The sequence below is a fragment of the Paramormyrops kingsleyae genome, chromosome 1, assembly GCF_048594095.1.
Source record: "Paramormyrops kingsleyae isolate MSU_618 chromosome 1, PKINGS_0.4, whole genome shotgun sequence".
NCBI classification, from domain to species: domain Eukaryota; kingdom Metazoa; phylum Chordata; class Actinopteri; order Osteoglossiformes; family Mormyridae; genus Paramormyrops; species Paramormyrops kingsleyae.
Window position 1 is genome coordinate 69,387,217 of NC_132797.1, and position 12,720 is coordinate 69,399,936.

At 40.8% G+C, this 12,720-nt stretch overlaps 1 protein-coding gene across 16 annotated transcripts in view; it reads left to right on the forward strand.

The window, feature by feature from the left end:
* Positions 1–12,643, forward strand: part of LOC111857826 (nebulin-like) — a 70,773-nt gene extending 58,130 nt beyond the window's left edge. For 6 of the 16 annotated variants that reach the window (XM_072697517.1, XM_072697508.1, XM_072697550.1 and 3 more), the window contains 19 exons: positions 442–543; positions 663–755; positions 1,151–1,237; positions 1,933–2,046; positions 2,491–2,595; positions 3,202–3,306; positions 4,530–4,634; positions 5,578–5,688; positions 6,694–6,804; positions 7,348–7,461; positions 8,110–8,214; positions 8,344–8,448; positions 9,327–9,419; positions 9,813–9,920; positions 10,472–10,658; positions 10,866–10,958; positions 11,054–11,191; positions 11,292–11,395; positions 11,854–12,643. In XM_072697517.1, the coding sequence (XP_072553618.1) occupies positions 442–543; positions 663–755; positions 1,151–1,237; positions 1,933–2,046; positions 2,491–2,595; positions 3,202–3,306; positions 4,530–4,634; positions 5,578–5,688; positions 6,694–6,804; positions 7,348–7,461; positions 8,110–8,214; positions 8,344–8,448; positions 9,327–9,419; positions 9,813–9,920; positions 10,472–10,658; positions 10,866–10,958; positions 11,054–11,191; positions 11,292–11,395; positions 11,854–12,027 (2,154 nt within the window). In that variant the 3' untranslated portion in view covers positions 12,028–12,643. The remainder of the gene's footprint in view (positions 1–441; positions 544–662; positions 756–1,150; positions 1,238–1,932; positions 2,047–2,490; positions 2,596–3,201; positions 3,307–4,529; positions 4,635–5,577; positions 5,689–6,693; positions 6,805–7,347; positions 7,462–8,109; positions 8,215–8,343; positions 8,449–9,326; positions 9,420–9,812; positions 9,921–10,471; positions 10,659–10,865; positions 10,959–11,053; positions 11,192–11,291; positions 11,396–11,853) is intronic. The other 10 variants (XM_072697531.1, XM_072697530.1, XM_072697528.1 and 7 more) reach the window with 8 other exon arrangements.
* Positions 12,644–12,720: the final 77 nt, after the last annotated feature.

Genomic DNA, 12,720 nt, shown 5'->3' on the forward strand with positions numbered 1-12,720 from the left:
AAGCACTAGAGACTCTGACAAACCAAGAGTGGGAACTAACAGGGAGCGCAAACATCCAGAAGAACACTAACGATGACCGACAGAGAGCCAGAGCAAGCGTAGGTACTTATATACGCAGGTGATGAGGTTAAACAAGGAACAGGTGCGAATAATGAATCACATTAGGACTGGGAATAGGGAGTAAGACGGGATGACCAGTGACATCTGCTGGCCAAATGGGAACATGACGGACATGATAGGGACAGATCCTGACAAATATCATCACTTAAATTATTTGCGTTTGATAAAGGAATTTAAGTTAAGCTTTGAAGCTTAGTTGGTGATTTTTACTTTTTTAAAATTCCTGAATAGTAACTCATTGAATGGTGGTTTATAGTTTTAGTTTGGTACTTTATAATGTGTTCAGGTGATTGTATATAAAGTGGATTTTGTGGTTTGCAGTTTGCTTACAAGCAAGAAGCTAAAGCCAAGTTGCATTACACGTCAGTACCTGACCGCCCTGACATCCGGAAGGCCACCGAAGCAGCCAAGCTGATAAGCGACGTACGTACGCCTTCAAACCGTGACGGAAAGCAGCTGGAACCTGCATAGCAGACCACCTTTCTGGATATGCAGACCGCATGGGGACAGTGTGCACTGACGGTGTGCTGTGTCCCTAACAGATCGGATACCGTAAGAAAGTGACCCCTGGAGTAGCCATGGCCAGCCGCCCAGATATCGCTCTGGCCACGGAGGTGGCCAAACTGACCAGCCAGGTATTTGAAGGAAACGTCCAGATACAGCTTAGCAATCGCATTGCGCTACTGGTTTTGTCTTCTTTTACCTTACACATGAATTATCATTCCTGCTATACTAGTCTCCCAGTGTAACAGCACATTAGTGACTAAGATAAGCAAATAACGCTTTAAATTTCAATAACATACTAATGAATATAATGAATTTATTTTACATCTACATGCTTCCCATAATGCTTTGTATCCATACATCCATATTCCCTATAGGCTCTTATATATTAATATTGCATTAATACTCTACCACGTATAGCGCTCTGTCTTTGTATCGTCAACTTTTACCTGGGTTAGCTGCTCTGTCCTCTTTTTCCCTCCCTTTCTCTTTGCTCTCATCCTGCCATGTCGCTGCATTTCTTTAGGTTGAGGGGCCTTCGCCCCATGGAACTGCCTCCCTTAATACCCCGCAGATGCGTCACATTAAGAAAATGAGTGTCCTGACTAGTGATGTAAGGATGTGCCTGAAGCGTAGGGCCCTGACCGCTTCTTGTCCGTGTCTTCCTGTCTACTCGTCTTCCAAAAAAAAAATCGAGCGATTCATGTATTTCTATGGCTGCTGGCTGGCTTTATTTATACTACGTGCCATGTAACGGCTTTTACTAAACCTGTTGGACTGCCGGATTTACGTAATTTTTACGTAATTTTTGAAACTCACTATAATGTTTCCAGGTCAGTTCCTCTGCAGATGTGCTGCGATGGAAAGCTTCAACTTTTCTTTCCATATACTGTCTATGATATGAGGTCATTGTGTTGTTTTGTTTTGTGTATTATTATTTTGTGTATATTGTTTGTGGTGTTTTCCTTTTAGGAGCAGTAATTCTAAAAAAAACACTCTAAAAAAGCACTTATGTAAGTCGCTCTGGCTAAGGGTGTCTGCCAAATGCTGTAAATGTAAATGTAAATGTAATTCAAAGTGAATGAAGATTTACATAGTATGCTGTTAACGTTAATGCAAGGCAACTGAAGCCAGTTTGCTCCTAAAAGGAAACTTTTGTTTGGTTACACTGTATAACAAGAGACTTATTGATTTGATTTACATTTATAACAGGGATTTAACAAATGAAGAAAAAATTCAGGCTTATTATACCGTGTTGGCAAAGGTAACTCCTTCCCTTGATGTTGTACTGTTGTCAATTTCCATTAGTTGAAGTACAAAGAGAAGTTTGACAAAGAGGTGAAGGGGATAAAACCACAGTATGACTTGAAGAGCAGTAAGATTTACCAGACTATGAAGGATGCCAATACTCTTGCAAGTGAGGTAAGTGTTACCATAATGCTTCATTATAATGATATGTGTGGTGTGGCAATGTGTGGGTGTTTTTAGAGAGGCATGAGATAAGGGGATAGGTCCCTCTTGTCATGTCTGGTAAGTTGATGGTTGTATCCCACACTCACTACTTAGGCTTACTACATACATTCACCACTTACACTCACTAGTTACTCTCTCCACATACACTCACCACTTACACTCACTACTTACTCTCACCACTTACACTCACTACTTACTCTCACCACTTATACTCACTACTTACTCTTACTACATACACTCACCACTAACACTATTTACTCTCACCACTTACACACTCTTCTTACACTTACTATACTTACACTCACCACTTGCATCACTACATACTCTCACTGTACTTACACTCACTGCTGGCACTCACTCCTTACACTCTCTAATCACACGTCTCTCACACAGGTGAAATACAAGGGCGACCTGAAGAAGATGCATAAACCTGTGACAGACATGGCAGAGTCTCTGTCCATGCAGCACGGCCTGAGCACCAGCAAGCTCTCCAGCGATGTAAGGGGCTCACTAACCTGACCTACCAGCTCACCATTTGCTGTTGTCCTCTCAAGTTGTATAATATCACTGTCTGTCTGACTGCCCCACAATACTAATATAAAGAACCCTGGCTCCAAACTCCACATTACCTGCCCATAATCCTTACGGACATCATGTGGTTCTGACCTTGACCCTTCTAACCTTCTCAAAATATTTCCATACTGGCATCAGTCTGTAACTCCTTCCATTTTTCTTCATTTTTCGACACCACTTTAGTGTTGCTCCAACTCTTCTAATTTTTTTTCCTAATATATGTGTATGTTTTTGCACCATACTTATTAAGCTTCACATATTAATGGGGAAATTTGCTGAAGTCACCTAACACTGTATGCCACTATTTTCAACAATATATATTGGGTTTTTTTTGCATTGACTTTTTATACTGACCTCTTAATATTTTATAATATGCTAGTGTAGCCTAATTTTGAATGTCATGTGACCTTTTTCTATAAATAGACTTTTTTTTGTTTTTACCTTTTGAATGATTATCACTGGGTCAGAGGACACCCGGTGCAGACCATGTTGAATAGCATTATTGAGGTGCCTTCGGAATTTCCCCCTTAGTATCAGTACAGGAGGAAATTTGAGGAGAGTAAAGGTCACTACCACATGATTCCAGACACACCTGAACAGATCCATCACAAGGAGACCACAGAACTTCAAAGCCAAGTAAGTAGGATGTTTCAAGGAAGGCCTAAACCACAGACTGACCATAGATCCATGTGCAGTTTTTATCCGAACTGTCATATGCCACTTAAAACTCAGTACCCCAGTTTCCCAAACCAATTTTGTATTTCAGTATTAATGTACTTATAAACAATAATAACCTTTTGCAGGTGTCAGAATTAGTTTATGGTGTTAATTATTGAACATGGAACTAATTATCTGTATGTCGTTAGAGTGATAAAAAAAAACCGGTGTATTCATCCACTGGTTCTTGAGTTACAATTGTTACATGCTACATATATGTGCTATAAAAATGAAGTTTGTCATTGGCTTTTTGGCAAAATATTCAGATGTTTAGGGTAGCGTGGAGTTTCATTGGATAACCCTGTACTGTCACCCCTCAGGGTTGGGGTTTGAGTACTGCCTTTAGCTCTCTCCACTTTCTATGAATTCCATGTCTATAAGAATCTATGAACACATTCATAACACATTATAATGCATTCATAAAGCATTATAAATATGGCTATAATTATTCAAAAAAGCCTTAACACATTATAGCCATGTGTATTATGCATCGTGAATGCTTTATGGAGCTCTCATTTATAATGCACTATAGGTACCTTCACAATGTAGTACAAAGCATCCTTAATGCTTATACCGACGATTATAATGCATTATGAAGGTATCTGTAATGCACTATAAATGACAGCTTTAAGTAAAGTGTTACCAAATGGGTTTCCTCCAACAGTCCAGAAATGTGCAGTTACATGAATTAGAGCCTCTAAACTGCCCAAAGTGTTTGGGACTGTGCCCAGTGATGGATAGCCATCCCGTCCAGTGGGTCTCCTGTCTTATACCCAGTGTGCCCAGTGATGGATAGCCATCCCGTCCAGTGGGTCTCCTGTCTTATACCCAGTATACCCAACCAATTGAGTCCTCTGTGTTTGTGACATTTTATACATAACTGGTTGGTTGAAACAAAATCTTGATCTGGATTTTTACTTTCTGGACCTGACCTATCCACCTCTGCTTATGTCCTGTGTTTCCCTGCATAGGCTCCATGATCTTGTACATGATAAGCAGTGATTGGTGCAGATAGTTACTTACAAAAAAAAAACAGTTCTCTTTATAATGCAGTGCACCTCACTGGCATTAGGAAATGGAGGCTGTCTCAGATGGCTTGCAGTTTACGGCTTATATGTGACTCATTTCATTTGTGATCACAGGTGAAATACAAGGAAAAATATAACAAGGAGAAAGGCAAGGCTATGCTGGACTTCGAGACGCCCACATATGTTACAGCCAAGGAGTCCCAGCACATGCAGAGCCAGGTAAGGCGGGACTGGGGGGGACGACGACTTATATGGAGACAGCAGTTTCAATCTTTACTTCTGAAGCTCTGACCCATGAATTGATTGCCGAAAGGAGAAAGTCTTACTATGTCTCAGTGTAGTTCTTTAAGTTCGTTCCAACATAAATATTAGTACTTCTTTTAAAAACTTAATTTGGGATGGGTGTTCATAACTACACTTGAGAGGCAACCAAAAAAATCGCTTTTAAAAAACTGCGTGATCAATGAGGTCAAGGAACAACACAGTGTTTAAGAAAACACACATATTTGGACCTACATACTATGCATATAGAAGTACAAGAGCTGTTCAAGTATCTACTGATTTATCATCATTTTTATGCTTCACTCTTGTTACTTGTTTCGCAGATACACTCATCCAGACACAAAATTACAGCCATATAACATAGGACAGTTTTATCCTGGAATTTTATTCCATGAACTTTTCTTAAAAAGTCTAGGAAACATATACAGGCAGTCCCTGGATTAAGAACGTCCAATTTACGAACAACTCATACTTATGAAAGGACGGCCATAAAGCCTGTTACATAAAAAAATTTGGGTTAAATACAATGACTCGTGATAACAAATGTACACACTACTTTGTGACACTCGTGAAAACACTGCACGGCTTCAGCGGAATGTCTGCTTGAAGGTACAGTAAAGTACCATATGTTATGTTATTATTACTGTATAGATATTATTATTATCATCATCATTATGTACTGTGTTATTATTTTTCCGACTTACCTACAAATTCAACTTAAAGACAGACTTAGTGAACGGATTTCGCTCATTACCTGCGGATGCCTGTACATTTATGAGGGACCTACTATAACCCACAAAGAGGATGCAAGGTCTCAGGTTTTTGGTGTAATTTACTGTATTTCAGATGCATTTTCCATTCTTATTTTTGCAATAAATAGAAAAATTATAAGAAGGACTTTGAGGAGTCCATTAAAGGCAGGAACCTCTCAGGCTTGGAGGTCACCCCCGCCATGTTATATGTCAGACACGCCACCAAAATAGCCAGTGAGGTAATAGTTACTCCCACTTATATCTTCAACTCCCATCTTGGTAATCATACTAAGAAAACACCCTGCTAATCCATCAAGTGCTTTTGACCTTTGGTTTCACTTATATGAAGTACAGTGTCTGCATGTTGATTTTAGCTTTTATACACTTGTAAGTAATACATCCTCTCTTCACTTTTTCTTCCTAGCATGACTCTTTCATAGATTCCATGTAACCTCTTAATTGACCTTTGACCATCTTCTGGTTCTCTTCTCACCTCTTAATTGACCTTTGACCTTTTTTCTGGTTCTCTCCTTACCTCTTAATTGACCTCTGACCTTATCTTGTTTTCTTCTCTTCGACCAGTTGTAGTGGTTAGTCTATTACTAAAAACCAAGTCTATGCTTTTTGTTTGTTTATGGAGTTAACTTCAAACAAACGTATTGCAACTTCAGCTAACGAAGTTGTATTTTAACTGCTACATCTACTTACTGGTCATTGTTGTGTCTTTTCTAATGAAATGTGTGGAAAAACTGTTGGAAATAAGGAGTCTGATACAAAATACAGATCAGATGTTTGTTTCACAAATCCTGAAGTAAATTAACCAGGTTTCTACACTTATTCAGTGGTACACATATCAAATGTGACGGAATACAGTGCATTCAACAGTCCGACGATGTAAAATAACAGATTGCTTGTGCTCAAACACAAATATCTGTGTATTTTTATCAGACTACTGATCAAATTCAAAAAGCCTTGATTTATACCCCATAAAATGCAATTCAAAATGTCATCTTCTTCAGTTAAGTAATTTCAGTAGTTACTAATATTGCATTCTTACAAATCATGCATCCAGTTGCACTGCCAGAACATCAAGCTCGAAACTGAAGAAGAAAAAACTAGCTATGGCTTTGGGGGAGGCTTGCTGACTTTGATCCCAGTGGGTGAGCAGTGCTCGGTCAACAGCACTGCACAAGTGCCTGTGTGCTGTTTTCGCTGCAGTCTCTCTATTCTTCTTCATCCTGTAGAAAGTGTACAGGAGAGATCTAGAGGAAGGGGTGAAAGGTAAAGGGATAACTTTGCTGGAGGAAACTCCGGAACTATTGAGAGCAAAGAATGCTACTCACATTCTGAATGAGGTAGGATCACTGCAGGCTGCATCTCTGCCATTTTCGCTCCCTTCCATCCTAAACACTGACCCTACTAAGGATGTTGCATTTCCACGTGTCATGTCTCACAAACCTAATGAAAACTAATCTCTTTATGTACTGTAACTATCTTTAACCAGATTTTGGGATCCTTCTTTTATTCTTTTAATAAAAACTGATTTTCTCTTCCAGCTCTCTGTGGACCTTCACCCTCATCATCCTCTTTCTAAAACCATTCCTCCCATCAGCCATGCTTTTTGTGCCAGCAGTATACGTCTTCTAACATCTTGAATGGATCCACTAGTTTTGCATTTAGTAATAGCATCTTTAATCTGTTGTAGGTTTGATTTTGCAGCCCTTGACAAATGTTTTAATACCAGTAAATCGTTTCTCGTCTTTTTTGTCTGGAATGAATTCATCTTAAACTTGTTTAATTTTAAACATGTTTTTAAGGACGTAATCTAAATAGTTCCTTGTATTGAGTACATAGTACAGTATTGATGGAAATGCCTAATATGAATTTTATAACTGCAGAGAGAGTACAAGAAGGCATTGGAGCAAGAGATTAAAGGCAAGGGAATGTTAGCTTTAGCCACAGATACACCAGACTTCATGAGAGCAAAAAACGCTACTGACATCCTGAGTCAGGTCAGTCCATATGCTGTAAAACCCTCCATTAAAAACACAATGCTTAGAGCTACAGCTGTGGAAATAATTAAGAGACCACTCTATATTTTTAAACAAATCTGCATTTTTAAATCCTGGATTAATCGTGGTTCTGCTGCCGGAAGGCAATGCTTAGCAGCAGGTTGCTTCAAGGTTCAAAATTTGCAAGACAGCAGCACATAAGAACAAAGTGAAGCAGGAGACACTGGGAACAACCAGAAACCAGTCAGATAAAGGGCAGAAGTGACATTCTAATGACAGAGATGACTGTTAAATTTATCTGACAGTTTCTCATGAATCAGAGGACGACATCAAGTGGCCTTCAAAAAGAATGGGAAACATTAAGTGCAGGTGTGAAGAGCACTGCTAGGACAGTTCATATCAGGCTCCTAGAAGCAGGACTGAAGTCCCATAAAGCCAGGAAGAAGCTCTTCATCCCTGATAAGCCAAGAAATATGTAAATTATTCAGATGCCACACCCATAAATTGAGAAATGAGTGAAACAAAAAATTGTACTGTGGTCTCTTAATTTTTTCCACGGCTGTATATTTTAAAGACGTGCTTTTGGTTAAGTGGCTCGGAGAGCTCTTTGATATTGTAATATTTTGAATATTTGTTTTTGTCTATCAGAGCAAGTATAAGCAGACAGCTGAGCAGGATCGCGCTAGCTACACCACGGTGATCGATACCCCCGACATAATTCACGCGCAGCAGATCAGGAACATTGTCAGCCAGGTAAGTCTCCATAGGTACGAGTTCTGCTGTCCTTGGCTCGCAGATGTAATGACATGTTTTTTTTCTGTATCCAGAATAAGTTGCTTTAATTTCTAAATTCTATACTGGAAATCATTTGATTACTTACAGAAAAAGTACAAGGAAGAGGCAGAAAGAATCATGTCCCATTATGTACCGGTTCTGGATACGCCAGAGATGCAGAGGGTACGCGAGAACCAGAGGAACTTCAGCACTGTAAGTATCTGGGACCCGCGATGCTTGATAATATATACAATCCTGTAAATAATGTTTCCTGTTTATTATTGTGAATACACAGACACATAATTTCCAAAGAACCACAGCACTGGACGATTCTTTTTCCCATGATTCTTTTGTTTGTGACTCTATTCAGGCGTTACATTATAAACACAACTTCGTTAGACCCAACATTTCACGTGCCGTGAATAGAAGCTGTAAACCTATATCATACCTTAATTATCCATTGTTTGATTTTTTGATTTTGAGTTTTTTCTCCTTTTTCTCTTTCATAAAAAAAACTGTTGTTTTACAAAGCAATCTTTTAGGCGCATTATACATGTGAAGTAGACATCGATAAACAAAGTTGCATAGTAAGCTCTACAGATCAATCTTGGTAAAGCGTTCTGAACAAAGAGGGTTTTGAAGGAGCTGCAATGGCAGAAACACTAAGAAATTAGCAGTTTGTTGCAGTTTATTCCTGATTCTTACCATCCCTTTACCTGAGTGAAAGTGAATACCTAAAGTACTGTGGTATATGGTAACTTAAGTAGTGTTCCCGGTTTATTTCTGTTTTCATTATGGTAAAATCTTTGGGGGGACTGTGTGTGTTTCTTGTCTGTCTCTTCCTTCCTCATGGATCTGACGTTGGGTATATAAATCCAAGTAGAGCCAGCCCTGGTATACCAAGAGACCTTCTGCTAAGGTCTACCAAATACCACTTTTAGTACTTTCAGTGCCTAGATGCTTCCGATTCCATCCTGTTGCTGTTAAAGCCTGTGGCGCTAACAGAGAGGTGAAGCCGTGAACTGGGTAATAAAATCCGGGTGTGATCCAGTGTCTCATTGCTCTGTGGGTGCTGTGCTTTTGTCTCTCAGGTATTGTATAAGGACAGTTCGGCAAAGGGAACGCCAGTCATATATACTCCAGAGATGGAAAGGGTGAAGCGCAGCCAAGAAAACATTAGCTCGGTACTTCGCTGTAGATGTTGTGCATAAAGTAACCCCCCCCCCCAGCCACCCACCCCGTAACCCTCTAACTTTTTCTGACTGTATCTGTTACATTAACTACATTTATTCCTGCTGTTTTTAACATCACCGCTGTGAAGTGTGGCGTACATCACTGCCTAACTTCTTCACTTTCCAAACTTTTTCCTCCTCTGCTCTGGTTGGGATATCTTGCTAATTCTCGCCTCTACCATGACTAAACTGTTCCATCTTTCTCTAAAAGGCTAGGTTCTTTTCTGTGCTCCCATTTTTGTCTCCACCGTGCGTACCCTGTGGATACAGGACGCTACATGCATCGCAGACAGAATGCTCCTTTTTTAAATGCATTGGTATCTTACGTACCCCCCCCCCCCCCAGGTGCTGTATTCTGACAGCTTCCGTAAGCAGGTACAGGGCAGAGCCGCATTCGTCTTGGACACCCCTGAGATGAGACGTGTCAAGGAGACCCAGAGGATAATTTCTGGTGTAAGTTACTGCTGACAAATTCATTTTGCGTGGTGTACAAACTGTGATAGACAACTGCAGTTCAAAGCAGGAAACACATTGGATGGGATGCTAGTCCAGTGCAGGGCAGCCAGTCACACGTTTTTAAGCCATTTTTAAGACACCGGTTCAACTAACTGCATGCTTCTGTACTTCACTCTTTGCATGGGTCTCCTCTAGAACAAGCAAACTCTCAGGCCAATTGGCCAGTTATGCTCCTTATTAACTCTTCAAGCAGCAGGTCTTTGAACTAAATGCCTGTGGTATTTGAGGTATCATTTTACTCTTTCTGTTTAACATAAAGTGTTAAAATTGTTGATGTCCCACATATATTTGTTGAAAGATGAAAACCAAAGTACAAGTTAAAAGTATTTGCCCATCATGTGCTTAACATTTAAAATTAAAAAGGCCTCTGTTTTTTTTAGTTGTCTTTTTAAATAATTAACAGCTTACAGTAAACACTGGAATGCGCACTATATACTTCCTGACCAGACCACGATCTTGCCCTTCATGGCATTGCTTCTTCTCTCCAGGTACGGTACCACCAGGACTTTGAAAAGCAGAAGGGTAGCTTCACGTCTGTGGTGACCGACCCCGTTACCGAGCGTGTGAAGAAGAACATGCAGGACTTCAGTGATATCAACTACCGTGGCATCCAGAGGCGTGTGGTGGAGATGGAGAGGAGGAGGACTATTGAGCATGACCAGGAGACCATCACAGGTTGCCCCTCCCCCACACCCCATTCATCTTGCCTTAGTTTAGGCATATTTCGCCTCTGTTCATGATATGACTGCCCAGATCTCACAGGGAAGGCAGAAAGTAAACCAATTAACTAAGTAACAAGTATACTTAGACAAGTCACTACTACAGAAGTCTGCCGATTAGCTACACAAACAGGATCCGCAACATCATTGTCCCTCTCCCCAGACTTGCGTGTGTGGCGCACAAACCCAGGCTCAGTCTTTGATTATGACCCAGCAGAGGACAACATACAGTCCAGAAGCCTGCACATGATGTCTGGTAAGACCCTGCCAATGACCTCCTATTGCGCAGGTTGAGGTAACTGTGTGTCCGACAACGGTGTGAGAATGAATTCTCCCATCCATTCCATAAAGTCCAAGTTCAGCGCCGAAGCAAGGAGCACTCCCGCTCTACCAGTGCCATGAGTGTCGGCGATGAGAAGTCGGAGGTCTCGGAGAACGTGGAGCACCACATGTCCCTCTACAGCAATGGCTTCCCCACCTCCTCAACAGGTCAGCAAACATTAAGGTTCAGTCAAAAGTCACTTTGAACCTAACTGCTAAGCAGTCCTTATACAGCTCGCCTTCTCTCGCCTTGCCACATGGACTACAGGGTATCAACAGGCCAAGACAGTTGAGCTCCAACAGAGATCTTCCTCTGTAGCCACACAGCAAACCACAGTTTCCTCTGTCCCCTCCCACCCATCTACAACTGGGGTGAGTACCAAGTCAACCAGTTAATCTAAACTAATCCAAAACACTAGCAAGACACTTATTTATACCAAGCTTACAACACACGGAGCTTGTATTTGGGGCGGTAAATGGCTCAGCAAGCCAAGTCTCTGTGCTCATAACCGGAAGATTGCTGGTTCAAACCCCAGCCTTGACAGAAGTCACATCTATCTTGGCCCTTCAGCAAAGCCCTTAACTCCCCCCCCCCCCCCACCCAGCTCCAGGGGTGCCACATGTTGGCTGACCCTGCACTTTGACCCCCCCCCCCCCCAAGATAGGCAAAGAGAACAATTCCAGTGTATATCCACAAATAAAGGATTTATCATTTTCAATTAATACAACCAGCACCGAACACTAAATTACCCAAACCCCACTACATAGATTTACGGGGAAATTCGTAACTGCTTCATCAGTCGTAATGGTGACATTCTTCCCTCTCCCAGAAAACGGTGCGTGCCATGTATGACTACAGCGCTGCAGACAATGACGAGGTGTCCTTCAAAGATGGGGATGTCATTGTGAATGTTCAGTCCATCGACGAAGGCTGGATGTACGGCACTGTACAGCGCACTGGGAAGACTGGGATGCTACCGGCGAACTATGTGGAGGCAATCTGAGGACTCCGCAGTGAGCACAAAATGTCCATATGATGGGGGCACATCGATGTGTCAAATCAAGCTTCTAGGTTAGTAGTATTCATACCAGAGTAGATGCTTTACATTGTACTTCAGTCTATTAAATGCAGTTTTAAGTGTGTACTGTGCCTACCCACCCTGGATATTTCCAGTGCTACACTGACAAAATGAGCAATCAGATGAATTACATATGAGAATGTCTTTTCCATTCATGCATACTATTAAGGAGCCACTTTTTATATTTTAAACGTATCAATAATGTGAAGTGTCGAACAATCTGAGAACTTGGTCCTAAAATCCTGTGCAAAGCGTATTACCCTGCAATATACAACCTGGTTTAATACTTTTCCTTTCAACAAAAATGTAGAGGGGAAGAAAAAAAAAAAGTATAAAATCCAAAATGACTTCTGATTGATTCATTCATGGAAACTTCTCTGAAACAAAGTACTTTGAAAGATTAAAAACAAAAGCCTCTTCCCTCTTTTGGTAAAGGCTGGCCACTGTTGCATGTGACTTGTTTCCCCTGATTACTCAGGTCTGAAGGGTAAAATAAAAAATACCTGTGTACGTAGATAATAAATTACATGACTTCATGCAATGCTCGTCTTGTTATTTTTGCGACCCTCACTCTTACGCATTTCAAGCTTTATATGAAGCCCAATAATTTCCCTACAC